Here is a 15,771-nt window from a genome sequence, read left to right as displayed (position 1 = left end):
TATCTGGAGACACTCGCTTAACGAAGAAGCATCACTCACATTTTCCCTTTAGTGACGTCACGAACAAAAACAATGTCTACATAAAATAAACTGTGAAGAAGAGTAGTAAAGAAAATTCTTCACACCTATCTATCTATCTATCTATCTATATATATATATATATATATATATATATATATATTTGTATATGATAAATTTTGCACATTTAAACATGTTTTTCATATTTCAAATAAGTCTTATATATTAATACATTAAAGTCTGGACTCTCTTAATGACCTCGGGATCAGAGCCCCAGGCAGAATCACTCAAAGACTATAGTATCTGACCGGCCAGGTTTCGAACCCGGTCCAGGATACTTGTATGCCATTGACCATACTACTCAGCCATGAAAAAAGATCTTTCTTCGTGGCTGAGTGGTATGGTCAATGATCTTTCTTCGTGGCTGAGTGGTATGGTCAATGTCATACAAGTATCTTGGACCAGGGTTCAAAACCTGGCCGGTCAGATACTATAGTCTTTGAGTGATTTCGCCGGGGGCTGTGATCCTGAAGTCGTTAAGAGAATCCAGACTTTAATGTATTGATACATATGGCTTATTTGATATATATATATATATATATATATATATATATATATATATATATATATATATATATATATATATATATATATATATATATGTATCTATATATTTAAATATATATATATATATATATATATATATATATATATATATATATATGTATACATATATATATATATATATATATATATATATATATATATATATATATTTATGTATATATATATATATATATATATATATGTATATATATATATATATATATATGTATATATATATAAATTTATATATATATATATATATATATATATATAATATATATATATATATATAATGAATGGCATTTTTGTTTCTAGAAAGCCTGAAATTTAGTAGAAAGGCGAAGGAAAGTAGATACTTTAGCATTTGGACAATTATTTGCTAAGCTTTCGAGAACAACGTTTCCCATCATCGGAGCTAAAAAATTAACATAAAACATAAAATAATAGACATAATTACGTTAAATCAATGAAATTCATTTAAACAGGTAAGAAATATAACAAATATGTCGAAATACATGAAAAATTAAGTGAATGAAATTACTAGAAAAATAAGAAATTAAACCAGATACATCAAAAGCAAATAAATAAATATATGACATAGGAAAAAAATAATATAAAAAACGAACAAATACACAGAAACATTATAGATATGGAAATCAAAATAGTAATACACAGAAATAACCTGGAATACAAGAAAAAAAAATCACTGGATAAGTAAGTAACTCGCCTGTTAAGGAAAAGTCCATGACTAAAACAGGAAAAGACGGGAAGGTTTAGATGTTAGAGTGTATAAGTGATTGTTAGAATGTCTAAACCTCCCCGTCTTTTCATGTTTTAGTCTTGGATTTTTCTTTACTAGGTGAGTTACTTGAATATCCAATGATTTTTTCCCAGGTTATTTCTGTGTATTATCATCTTGATTTCCATATCTAATATGTATTGCGAATTCTTTGATTGTTTTTCAAGTTGTTTCTGTAAATTTATTCTGATTTTGATATTGTTCTTTTCCTATGTTATTCATTTCATTTTTCACTTTTGATGTGTGTGGTTGGATTTCTTATTTTTTAGTATATTTCATTCACTTAACTTTTTATGTATTTTGATGTATTTGTTATATTTCTTGCCTGTTTAATTGAATTTCATGTATTTAACGTAATTATGTCCATTGGTTTATGTTTTATGTTCATTTTTAGCACCGATGATGGGAAATATTGTTCCCAAATGCTTAGCAAATAAATTGTCCAAATGTTGAATTATCTATCTACCTATCTATCTATCTATAAATATATTATATATATATATATATATATATATATATATATATATATATATATATATATATATATACTGTATGTATATATATACTGTATATGTATATGTATGTATATATATATATATATATATATATATATATATATATATATATATATATTTAGTTAGTTAGTTTTAAGAGCAAATCCTTGCGATCAACCCTCTAAGGAGTCTAAAAATTTTACATGGATATCAGGTTTAGTTGCGTTATAACAGTAATAACGTAGACTTATCGTTGATTTTTCTTATATTGGGAAATTTATTGTGGTTCTGTATGCTCACATAAGATATTGCATGTACTAGACAGTAATTATTCAATTGATGTAAGATTTTATATTGAAATTGGAATATACAGAGGTATACAAATTATTTTTCATTACTTTAGTATGAAAATCTTCTTATTCCTTATATTATTTTCTTTTGCTTCTTTAAAGCGTTATCGCACTCCATCACGGTCACGCAGCCGTTCCCGCAGTGTAACGCCACCTCACTGGCGTCAGGCTCAGAGGAGAACCATCCCATATGATGTATTGCAGGTGAGAAAGCAGTTACATGTACAGAATTTATTTTGTTATAAGGTTTTGGAACTTTAGATTTTTATAATTTCATATTTTTTTCTTTAATGTTGGTTCAATTTATTCAATTTTTGTTTGATGGTTCATAACTTGAATTCTTATGGCTATTTTATGGTAACTCTATATAGGATGAATGCTTTATAGAGTTATGTATAAATAAGTATTGCAATTTGTGTGAAGCAATGGTTTGAGGTATTACAAATACTTGAATTCCTGTGTGCAATTGTTAATGGTATTTGCTTTTTTATATTATACTTTATGTACATGTTGTATATTCTAGTGTAGCCTATGTAGTTTTAATGGTATTTACTTTTTATATATTCTAATGTATGTAGGGTTTTGTAATTAGGTAACTATTAATTAGGATAGAGATATAATGTCAGGTAAGTAATTTTGATTAAACTTTTGGAAACTATTATTGATTATTATTAATTAAAAATGAGCACCTGAAAGGCCATTAGAATTCTACTAAATAGGAATGTTTACCTATGATAATGATAGTGAAGATAAGAAAAAAATATATGTCCAGATAAATCGACCAAATAAATACATATATACTTGGATAACCACCAATACTTTAAAAGTAATAATACCTAAAAGATCTTTTTTTTTTTTTTTTAATTGATTTCATTGCTCTCACTTTACTCTAAAGAGGACCCTTTTGTTATTTTACTAATAAAAGGAGTGAAAGGCTCTTCATTGGCCAATGTGACTAGCATTCCCACAAGATGGAAATGCTCATTAATACCATATCCTTATGGTCCTATCTTTTCATTCTTCTTCATATTGCATTTATTTTGTAACATGCATAAAGAACTAACTGAGCGATGTTACCAGAGATTGATATCAAGATCTTGAATAAGGAATTTAATAGACCAAGTTACTATCCAACAAATTTCAGAGGAAAATCGGCAGCTGAAGAGTAAAGTTGTATGCATTATTAGCTGTTCATGTACTATTGATATCAAGAATATGAGTACCAAAGAACAAAGTAATAGTAACTATACAACAACACCATAGTAGAGTCTCTCTCTCTCTCTCTCTCTCTCTCTCTCTCTCTCTCTCTCTCTCTCTCTCTCTATATATATATATATATATATATATATATATATATTATATATTTAGTTATATATATATATATATATATATATATATATATATATATATATATATATATATATATATATATATACTGTACAATACATACATATTACTCATAAAGAAATAGTTATTTGATAAATTATAGTGTGTTGTTTGGTGTGAATCTAATGATAGAATTTGTAATGGTTGGCTATTTCTTTCTCACTCTCACTCAGTACCCAGAAAGCTGTCACTAATTTTTACAGTATTGTTTCACAGTATTGTATTCATATTGCTAATGGTAATATTCATGCTTGTTCTGAATTTATAAAGATTTATGAGCTCCTTAAAACTGTTCGGGTGATATGAGGAGATAATCAAATATAAATAGAATTCAATCATTACATTATGTGCAATTATCAGCTCCTAGTTGGTCTGTATAGTATGGAGTTTATTGAAATACAGTACAAGTCTGTATAGTGGGGAATTTATTGAAAAATAGGACAGTATTGGACATTTAATATTTATCTTTAAAAGGAAAAATCAAAAGGAAGCTCAAACTTGGTTTAGAGACTATTCGTTTATTTACAAAACTCTTAAGGTTGCATATTGTAAGGAACATAGGAACTACAACGAGAAAAAAAATGTCTTGTTGCTCTTCTCTTTCGTAGAGTCAGTTGTAACTTTTAATCGTCGTTGATCAAGTAAGTGCATTGTTAATCAAGGAGTACCTGTACTGTGTAATTCTGATTGTGTTTGTTTTATGTTATTAGGCTCTTACCTTTTATCATTGATATTATTTAATTTTTTATGACTTTCCTTGAAAATGGGATTTTGTCTAGTTTTTTTTCTTGGTGAATAAACTCTGGAATATTAGCAAGTTTTAGGATATCCTCTTGTTATCATATCATCCTCAGCTGTTACTATTGCACTGCAAAATAAAGGCCTTAGACATGTCCTTCCACACTTGCGTCTATTTATGGTCTCTCTGTGCCAGTCCACACCCGCAAACTCCCTTAGTTCATTAATCCATCGTCTTCTCTTTCATCCCCAGCTTCTTTTACAATTGCTAGGAGTCCATTGTTTTTCTGAATATCCATCTATTGTCTGTCATACTCATTATATTCCCTCCCATTTCCATTTCTTTTTTTTTTTTACGGTAGAATGTTCTTTACTTTAATTTGCTCTCGTATTCATGTTGCTCTTTTTTCTTTTGCTTATGTTATTGCCATCCTTATTCTTTCCATAGCTTATTTTCTAAGGCTTTAGTGAGGCTCCAAGTTTATGATGCATAAGTTGAAACTGGTAGGACCATCTGATTAAATGCTTTTCTTTTTAGAAAAAGTAGCATTTTACTTTTTATAATCTCATTTTGTTTACCAAATGGTCTCTATCCCATGCTTATCCTTCTTTTAATTTCAGTCTGTTGTCTTAGAGAAACACTTACTGTCTGTCCTAAGTATGTATATTCATTAATAATCTCTATAGGTTCATCCATAACTCTTAATTTGTTGTCTGCATTTCCATTGAACATTATCTTAGTTTTATTTATATTCACTTTTTCGTACATTTCTGCTTTCTCTATACAAATCTTCTGTCATCTTTTGCAATTCTTCCCATAATTCACTAAACACAACCATGTCATCTGTAAATCTTAAGTTGTTGTGGTATTCTCCATTAATATTAATTCTTACAGTTTCCCAATCTGAATTCTTAAAAACTTCTTCTAGACATGCTGTGAATAATTTAGATGAGGTCTCCCTGTCTTACTTCTTTCTCACTTGAAATTTTCTCACTATCTTTATGTAGTTTTAGGATTACTGTACTGCCTGTATAGATATCTTAAAAGTGTTCTAACATTAGATTCTTCTATTCCTTGTTTTTGAAGGGTTTTCATTACTGCTGGGCCTTTGACAGAATCAAAAGCTTTCTAATAGTCTATAAATGCCATACATAATGGTTGTCATTATCTGCTGATTTTCCCATTAGCTGGTTAATTACATGGATATGGTAAGTTGTTGAATACCCACTTCTAAAGCCTGCCTGCTCTCATGGTTGATTACAGTCTAGCTGTCTTTTTATTCAGCCTAATGATTTTGTATATTATGAAGAGTAAACTTATTGGGAGGTAATTTTTCATGCCTCCTGTGTCTCCCTTTTTGTGAATTAATATAATGATGAAGTTTTCCATGCTGTAGATACAGAGCATTCTTGCAAACTCTTTGTGTAAAGTTCAGCTAGTTTTACTACTATAAAATCTTCATCTATTATTAAATTAATTGTTAGGTCATCTTCTGCTGCTTTGCCTCTTTTAATGTTTTTTAATGCTTTCATTACTTCTCCTACTGTTTCTTTTGGTACCGGCTCGGGTGTTTCATTCTTTCTATAGGCAAAGTTATTTCTTATATCACTATTGTGTAGCATTGTATAGAAATCTTTGGTAGTTTCTATCACTCCATCTCTATTGTTGATATTTCCATTTTCATCCTTCAAAAGAAACATCTGTTGGCATCCTGTTCAAAGTCTTATTTTCATCAATTTGATGCTTCTTTCTTTATTGTTTAATCAATTTTCATCCTTGATTTTTGCCTGTTTATGCTTACGAATATCTTGGGTTTTTGGTTTGTTTATTATTTTTTACAGTTCTGCTGATTCTATTTCATCTCATGGGTTTCACCCTAATTTCCAATGTATTCTTTATTAGGTTTTTGGTATTTCAGATAGTTTTCCCTGATCTTGTTTAGTAATTTTTCCACCTATCTTTTGCGCTGATACCAATACAAATTTTCTTAAGTTACTGTTTATTTCTTCTTTACTTACTTCCATTTCATCATTTAGCTGGGGATACTAATTATGTATTGCTAAACAATACTCCTCAGATTTTTTTCTTATTACAGGAGTGTTTATTTTCTTTCTTAAAATTAATTTGTTTTGATGTGATCTATCTTACCATGAACTACTTTCCTAGGAAGTCTTAAAATCTCCCAGTCACAACCAGAAAATCCAGATAGGCGTACCCCTAGCTCCCATCCCATCCTCTAAGGAGGAGAGATATGCCCCAACGTCTAACGGTGGCATGGTAGGCCACAGACCACCGTTGCTGTTCTCATTGTTGACCCATGGTTGTCAACTTCTCTCTAGTCCGACCAACTTTCTACCCATGTCACGTACCTCGTGTTGTATTCCAGTTTCCCCAGTGTGTCTGTGTTGGGTGTCCATTTACCATTCACCACGGAAAGTGAGCGAGTTCAATATTGTTGTCCAGTGCGAACAGGAAGTCTTGGGGGTCTTTTTTCCTGCATCTAGAAGTGGATCCGCATTCGTTATACACCTCGTGTTAGGGCCATTTTTGTTCATGTGAGGACCCGTGTCCTTAGGTTGCTGACTGGCCTGAGCTTCAGTGGATGTTCATGGCTACCAAGAACAAGAGGTAGACCTAATCGCCGTTGAGAAGTCGTTACTCCAGTCCCCCATCCAGGTCATCGGCTGTGTTGAGTCTCTTATCTCTAGCTCTGTCAGGTAATCCTGGTGAACCCATTTCATTGGGGGTTGCTCCCATGGGCAAGGTCCCTCCTGTATGGATGCTTTTCAGCTTCAGCTGGCGCCCTTCAGCTGAGGTCATGGCCAAGATGGCGGTGGCCGCATGTTGTGCTTCGGAGACAGCGGCAGCTCCCAGGTTGATCAGGGAAGAAGAGCTGGTTGGGGCACCTCAAGCTGCCGCCAAGGAAGTCATCACATCAGACAGCGGACAGCGACTATGACAACACCTCGGAAGGGGAGTCCTCCAGACCAACAGAGGACCAGGCTTCGCTTTATGAGTCTTCCGCCTTGCGCAAAATCGTCGCCTTCATCTGACAGCGCAATGGTTGGCTGACCCGGCGGCTTCCCTTACCTCAAAGGGCTCCTCATCAGTGGAGATTTTATTGGGCACCCCACAAGAAGTCCAGCTGTCCCTGAGCCTGCCCATGTCGCAGGCCACATCTCAAGCCTTTTCCCGCCTGGACAAGGCCATTGCAGGGCCGAAGAACTCCTCCGGTTGCACAGCTTCATGAAGCTTCTTCCGCCAGCGAAGGTTTGACAGAGACGTTTTTACGCACCGTAGGGTTTGTCTTCAAGGCATCGTTCAAGCTCTCTCACCCGGCTATGCGGAGGACAGGATAATGAGCGGCGTCTGACATTCTCTTTTCTAGAGTCTAGGTCCATGGAAGCCTTGGCCTGTTCAGAGGCCTACGTGGCTTCTTGGTTGGAACTGTGGACAGCAGCAGCGTCTTCGTTTGCCCTCGAACATATCTGCTCCAAGACAGTCAAGGTGGAGTCTCTCTTCCCTAAACAGCTGGTAGAGGAGACCCTGGAGAAGTGGCGCAAGGCTAATCCGGACGCAATGCTCCACAGGGCCTCGTTGGGGAAGCACGCAGGCCATCGTCCCTGAGTCCTGCGTCTCCGATCTACTGTACTCGCATGCCTCCAAACTGTGGGACGGGCTGGACGCAAATGCACTTTCCCCCTTCAGCCTGCTACAACAAGTCCTGAACAGACTCCGGGAAGCAAAGGGGGCGAGTCTCTTGTTGGTAGCCGCATGGTGGTCGAATAAAGAGTGTTTTCCGGACTGGGTAGAGCTAGCAGTGTAGGAACCGTGGCCCTTCCTGCTCAGAGAAGACCTGCTAAGGCAGCCTCACTTCAGTAAGTTCCATGCCAGGCTGCAAAAGCTCTCCCTTCACAGGAGGTTATCCAGCATCTCCTGAGCTGGGAGTGCTTCTCCAAAGGACAGATAACGGGCTATCTGAGAACTTTGTCATCAGCCATTTAGCAAGCAAAATGGGCTACGTTTGGTAGGTGATGTGAACAGATGAAGATCAGGCCCTCAGAGAGCTGGCTTCCGGGTGCATCTCAGAATGGACGAAAACCTATTGATCCTGGCGGTGAAAGGCTTCCAAGCAGTATTGGGGTAGGTGTTCTTGCTTAAAAGGTTAAACGTGTGCCTTGAAGCATCTATCCATGCTCCTGAAAAGCTTTGAACAGTCATGTTCCCCACAGCCCCTACATGCTCTGGAGTGGGATATGGTCCAAGTGTTGAATTTCCTGAAGTGTCCCTCATTCGAGCCTGTCAAGGACATCTTAGACAGCGAGTTGCACGGTCTGTCTTACAAAGTGTGCAACACGAAGGAGTGGAAAGAGCTGACATTCCGCTTTGTCCTCTCCTTCATTGTGAAAACCGTAACCCAGCAGTAGCAGATCCCAGGTTTGAAGAGTTTTCTGTCCCCGCCATACCAAAATCCAGCGACGACAGGGACCTACTCCTCTGAACGGTTCAAGCCATGGGGAAATACCTGACTCGGACAATGGGACTGCGGCCGGCCATTAAGAGCCTCTTTGTGTCTACTGGGAAAGTTAAGAAGTCATTGTCAAGGAACACCATCTTGTTCTGGCTTAGAGAAACAATTTAGAAGCTTAAGAGTCAGGGGGAGACGACCTGCTAAAATCAACGAAGCCCCATGATATCAGGCATATGAGACAATCCACTTTTACAGATCATTATCTGAAAGACTGCACTGTCAAATCCCTTGATACATTCATGATTGTCTCTGTTGTGGCTGCAGAGCAGCTGATCTAACTGCAACCAGGAATGCCCGCACTTTGTGCTGAATAGTAGAAAGTCCTTTTCCCTATCCCTTCTCCCCACTTCACAAGTGTTTTTAGGGCACCAGGATGGAAGAGACAGTCCACCCTTATGTCTCATTATCTGAGGGACTGAACTGTCAATCCCTTGATGTGTTCAAGATTGACTTGGTCGTGGCTGCACAGCAGTGGATCTAACCACGACCTGGAACGCCTGCACTCTAATCTGATTGTTCAAGTGGTAGTGTCCTTTTCCCTCTCTCCACTTTATGAGTGCTTTTGGAATACCAGATGAAGTGTTGATCAACCTTGGTGAATGCAATCCTTCATTGTGATCTTACCTGGTGAGGTAGGGGCCTGCATTTTGAAATGTTGATTACTGTATGTTCGTATATGTAGATGGCCCCATCAGTACAGCTCCCTGCCTTCTTTTCACCTAAGGATGAGTCTCCTAAGAAAATAGTTCCTGGCAAGTAGATCATATTATAATAAATAACACTCCCTCAGTAATTTTGTATTCTTTCGTAGTTATACTTACCACAAACTACTTTCGGGTTACTTCCCGGTCAGTCTTCCCCACATGGTTCCAAAGGTGTATGTATACATTTTTCTTGTCAAGAACAGTTATGACAGTTTGTGCCTTACCATGCCCCGAGGATAGCCTTCTGCCATGGTAGGTGGTTTGGGAGGTGGGAAGGAGGCTTATGAGGATTTTTCTGGTCGTGACTGGGAGATATCCAAACCTAAGAAAGTAGTTCATTGCATGTATAGCTAGGAAAAATACAATTTACTAACTTTTTGTTATTTTTCTCTTCTTTTTTCCTAAGATTTAAGCAAATTTTGTTTCTCATAATTTTATGGTCGCTTGACTTGTTTAACACTGTTACACTCTTAAGTAAATTCACGTTTTCACTAAGAATAAAATCTATTTAATATTTTGTTTTCCCATTTGGGCTTCTCCATGTCCATTTTCTATTTTCCTATATATGTAAAAAAAGGTTTTCTTGGTTTTATCATTGTTTCTTTCAGTAAATACTACAAGCATATCTCCTTTGTCATTCCTTGTGCCAACTCCAAATTTATGTACTGCTGATTCTCCTTTCTTTTTACCTACTTTAACATTAAAATTACCCAAAACAAATGTAAATGGAGTCATGTTTTTCATAGATACATATCTCCAGATTTTCCTAAAGTTTCTATTTCTTCCTTTGTATGGGATGTTGTTGGTGCATACATTTGATTGGTCTTCAATTTATACTTCTTATTTAGTTTGATAATTAATCCTGCAATTCTGTCTCTAGTACAGTACTACAACATTTTTCTATGTTACCTGAAGGATTTTTTTTTATTAAGAAAACGCTCCATTTTCTTGGTTCCTTTCATGTTCTCTGAAGCAAAATACAGTATATAGCAACTAATACCTGATACCAAAGTGGTTTAAGAAAACAAAATATATTCATGAATTACTGTAAAAGGCAAAAAGTAAAAAAAATTTTGAACATGTCTGGAAAAGTTTGTAGTGTAAAACGTCAAACACTTGTGCCTCTTAATAAAATCAATGTGACCTAGAAATAAGATTCATTGGAATTACACTCTTTGTGCACACACAATCTCTTATAGATATTGAGAAAAATAGAGTTGAACTAGTGTTTATGCAAGCCCACCCTAGAAGGGGATTGTGTTGTATTTGCCAAAGACTCAGGTGTATCAAAAGGTCAAAAATATTTAATGTTGAGTTCACTTATTGCTGTGATGTGTATTTCGTTTAAACATTTTTTAATACTGTATAACATTTTGATATGTATTTATTTTACTTCACATTCACTAGCGGCGTGAGGAAGGAATTCAGATGAGGCAACAAGAGCGTGAAACTGAAATAGAAGAAAGGAGACGACGAAGGGAAGAACGTCATAGGGAAATGGAAGGAAAAGATTTTGATGGCGAGGGTCGTCAACAAGGTGGATACTTTGGTCGAATGAGAGGGAATTGGCAGAATCCTCGTGATAGAAACAGAGATCGAGATAGAAGAGAAGATCAAGGGTGGCGAAGTGCTCGAGAAAAACGTGATTTTCGGGAAGATAGTAAAAGGCATGCAAATGAAGAAGGTGGTTATGATGATGTAAGAGAGAAAATTCAACAACAAAAGGATAAGTTTGTAGCAGAATCCAATGAAAAGTAAGTCTTAGAATTGCCTTGGGTTCAAGGTTATTCTTTAGCTGCTGCATGTATACTGTAGATTTTAATCTTGTGAACTAATTAGGCTTGCCAGCTTTTAATCAAGTTATGTTTTCTGTTCCTAAATATTAAATGTTCTCTCACTATACAAACTCTCACACTCTTTACTGTGGAGATATATACTGTCAATAGCGGAAATTACCCGTTAAATCTTTTGCTAGGTGTAACTACTATCCGCTAGTTAGCTGAGGGGGTTAGCGGGGATAGACCAGCCACCCCGCTCACACCTGCACTAGTAACAAATTGTCGCTATTTATTTTAGCTCAGTAGAGTACAGATGTCTTTCTTTCCAGGTGTATCTGCCCATAGGGATCGTAACCATGCGAGTTTGTCCCGGCATCAAAGAGGCACTATTGCAGCACCTTCATGTCAGACTCAGAGACCAATCTGTACAGTGTGTAGGAGTCACTCTTGCACACAGGAGTCTCCATGCACTGAGTTTCAGAAGTGTTCTCCCTCCCAGTGGATGAGGTTTAGCAGGGGACAGAAGAAGAAGGCTAAGAGAGATTTTTCCCCTTCAGAGTCATCCTCAAAATATCATCTGACTCCATCTGCTTGATATTGCCATCCTGACTCTGCTAGATCGTCTTCCCTTGAGGGTCGGTCGAGTATGAGTGGCGCCCCTGTGACTCCAGGACAACCCTGTGCTCCGAAGACCTCCGTTGTTTTCCCTAGCAAAGCAGTAATGTATTAATTGTTATAAATTTGGACACCCATCTAAATTTTGCAAAAATTATAAAATGTGTGGTATTTGCTCCAAATTTTACCATGCAGAATGTGCACTTGAGGCTAGGTGTTTAAATTGCAACTCAAATAATAAATCCCCTGACAGGAGATGTGAGCTGTATAAGTTTGAAGAAGCTGCCCAAATCCAATTTAGAACATATAAGAGTGGGACATGCCAAAAGGCTATTAAATAAATCAAATAGCTATGCTAAGGCATTAAAATCAAATCCACCTAGTACTGCCATTAGTTCTAAAAAAGGAAATATACCATCTGATAAAAAGCTGAATGACGAGTTAGACGGTGTATTAACACGGGCCATTGCCCATCTCTGTAAAACGTTCATCTCCCAATACAAAAAATAGTACAATCCTCTCTCAGGACCGGCGTCAATGACCTCAGATGTCAGGATGCTGAAAACTCAATCAATCAATCTCTCAGGCCATGTCCTTGCTTGATTTGATGGAGGTTCCTCATATAACCAACTTACCTGATGCACCTGTTGTGGGGAAGGTGCAAAAACCTAGAACCTCATCATCTATTAATTGTAGGAGAGAGAAACCCAATCTTTCGCATCCCCTCCATTAGAAAAATTTAAAGTTATGACATCAAATAAATTTGATGTTTTGTCTGTTGATGTTTCTGATGATCCGGAAGATACATACATACATATACCAAGGCACTTCCCCCAATTTTGGGGGGTAGCCGACATCAAACAAATGAAGCAAAAAAGGGGACCTCTCCTCTCTACGTTCCTCCCAGCCTGACAAGGGACTCAACTGAGTTCGGCTGGTACTGCTAGGGTGCCACAGCCCACCCTCCCCCGTTATCCACCACAGATGAAGCTTCATAACGCTAAATCCCCTACTGCTGCTACCTCCGCGGTCAACCAAGGCACCGGAGGAAGCAGCAGGGCCTACCGGAACTGCGTCACAATCGCTCGCCATTCATTCCTATTTCTAGCACGCTCTCTTGCTTCTCTCACATCTATCCTCCTATCACCCAGAGCTTCCTTCACTGCATCCATCCACCCAAACCTTGGCCTTCCTCTTGTACTTCTCCCATCAACTCTTGCATTCATCACCTTCTTTAGCAGGATCCGGAAGATAACTTGAATAAATCAGAAATTCAAATTGAAGCCTCAACAAATAGATCAAAATGACACAAAGAAAAAGACAAATGTAATACCCAATATAACAAGACCATCTCTAAAGGAACCTACAGGAAATAATGTTAGATTAAAATCTGCTAATTGAAAGACTTCATCCAAGATGTCTTCCAGAAATAATCCATAATTTTCTCCTCCATTTTGTAATGGAATTGTCAGGGGTAAACGGCCAAATATGAAGAACTTAGTCTTCTAATTCATGAGCATTCCCCCATAATTGTATATGCACAGGAAAGCAAGCTTGATGCTAACACTCCTTGTCATCGAGAGTATGATAGTTATAGAACACCATATAATCAACTATCAGGGAGCCATGACAGAAGTCTCCTGTACGTTCGTCGAGATGTTCCCCAAATACCCTTGTCTATTCATACACCCTTACAGGCAGTGGTTGTACAGATTGATATACTTACCCCCAAATGATATTTTGTTTGATGATTTAGTAGAGGTGATTCACCAACACCCTCAATCTTTTCCCTTACTGGGAGATATGAATGGTAGATATCCTTTACTGTACAGGGTAATTTTTTAGAAAACACAAGGAGCATTATTATATCATCAATTGTGGAAAATGAGGATGTCGGGCTCCTTAATACAGGAGAGCCCACACACTTTCATATCCAGACAGGTTACGTTGTCGTGCATTAACCTGTCAGTAGCAAGCTCTAATTGCCTTCTCGACTTTGATCGGAGGACATTAGATGATTGGCGTACTAGTGATCATGCACCAATCATCATCAACACCAACAATGGTCCACCTTTACAGAGATCGCCACGATGGAATCTTGACAAGGCGGACGATAGATTTCATGAGCTAAGCGAAATTAAAAGGAATGCAGAAGAGTTTGAAAGTTTTGATGATGCCATAAACTTATTGAATGGAACCCTTCATACAGTAGGAGTTGATTCAATTCCCAAAACAACAAGGTTATTCAAATGACGACCAATCCCCTTGTGGTCTTCCCAACTAACTGCCCTGCACAGAGCAACAAGAAGGTCTTTAACTCGATTGCGCAGACACTGTACTGAGGAAAATGTAATTATATGCAAAAAGTGTAGAGCACAGTTCCGTCGTGCTATGAAAGAAGCTAAGCGCAATTCTTGGGTATCTTTTGTTTCCTCCATCAACAGTAGAACACCACCATCTTCTGTATGGGGGGAAGCAGGCAAATTCACTCCCAACCCACCACCAGTGTTGAAGGTGAATGATCAGTATGTGACTGAAGCAACCAAAGTTAGCAATTCCCTGGTTTTCAGTTTAGGAGTATTGAAGAAAAGAAAATTTTAAGTTTTGCAACAGGAAGGGAAGTCTTACACTTCTCCTTTTACTGAAAGAGAATTTGATTCTGCACTTGCTCTGTGTAATGATACAAGCCCTGGACCCAATGGAATTCCATATGCAATGATTAAATATGTACCTGTTAATACCAAGTTATTTATTTTAAGCATTATTAACGGAATATGACATGATCATAGTCATCCAAGTGTTTGGGAATTAGCCATTATTTTAGCCTTTTTAAAACCCGGTAAGGATTAGTTTTTAGCAGCAAACTATCGACCAATTGCATTGACATCTTGTTTATGTAAAGTCATGGGGAAGATGGTCAATGTAAGACTGATGTGGTACCTGGAAAAGAATGGTATTTTATTAGCAATCCAGTGTGGATTAAGGAAAATGTACTCAACGACTGATGTGTTGATACGAATCGAGTCCTCTATTTGTGAAGCCTTTGCTTGCAGGCAGCACCATGCAACAGTTTTTTTTTTTTTCTTTCCTACCTTGAAAAGGCATATGGCATTACATGGAGATATGGTATACTTAAAACCATTCATGATTTGGGATTACGAGGAGAGCTAACATTGTTAATTCAATCATTTATTTCGCATAGATTTTTTTCAAGTGAGGGTGGTGGAAACCCTATCTGAGAGGAAATGTCAGGAAGGAGGAGTTCCCAAGGTAGTGTGCTAAGTGTAACCCTATTTTCACTAGCCATTAATGGGATATCCTCAGTCATTCCTCAAGATATTCTCCCAACACTATTTGTTGATGATCTCTCCATATCATTTGCGGGAGCTAAAATAGCAATGGTTGAAAACTACTAATCTCAATTGATAAAATTATTCAGTAGGCTGATATGAGTGGGTTTAAGTTTTCGACAAGCAAAACTACTATTGGCCATTTTTGTTGTATTCGGGGAGTACATCCAGACCCCGATATATACATCAAAGGTCAACGGATCTCGTTTGTAAGTGAAGCTAGATTTGTAGGGTAGATATTTGATTGTATGCTTACATGGGTTCCTCACTTGAAAGCCTTAAAAGTAAAATGTCTTGAGGCTCTGAATCTTTTAAAAGTTTTGTCCCATACATCATGCGGGCCAGACCGCAAAACTCTCTTAAAGTTATGCAAGTCCTTAATTTTTTTCAAAAATTTGTCA

The 15,771-nt window shown here is 36.9% G+C and overlaps 1 protein-coding gene across 1 annotated transcript in view; it reads left to right on the top strand.

Annotated features, from left to right (window-relative positions):
• The window catches only part of Moca-cyp (nuclear cyclophilin protein Moca-cyp), a 321,526-nt gene that overhangs the window by 285,546 nt on the left and 20,209 nt on the right, over window positions 1–15,771 (top strand). Inside the window, exons 9-10 of the mRNA XM_068348233.1 lie at window positions 2,370–2,471; window positions 11,035–11,381. Coding sequence (XP_068204334.1) covers window positions 2,370–2,471; window positions 11,035–11,381 — 449 coding nt within the window. The remainder of the gene's footprint in view (window positions 1–2,369; window positions 2,472–11,034; window positions 11,382–15,771) is intronic.

This window comes from Palaemon carinicauda, chromosome 24 (assembly GCF_036898095.1).
Source record: "Palaemon carinicauda isolate YSFRI2023 chromosome 24, ASM3689809v2, whole genome shotgun sequence".
Lineage (NCBI taxonomy): Eukaryota > Metazoa > Arthropoda > Malacostraca > Decapoda > Palaemonidae > Palaemon > Palaemon carinicauda.
The sequence above is the reverse complement of the archived record's forward strand: the minus strand, read 5'-3'. Positions and strand labels throughout refer to the sequence as shown.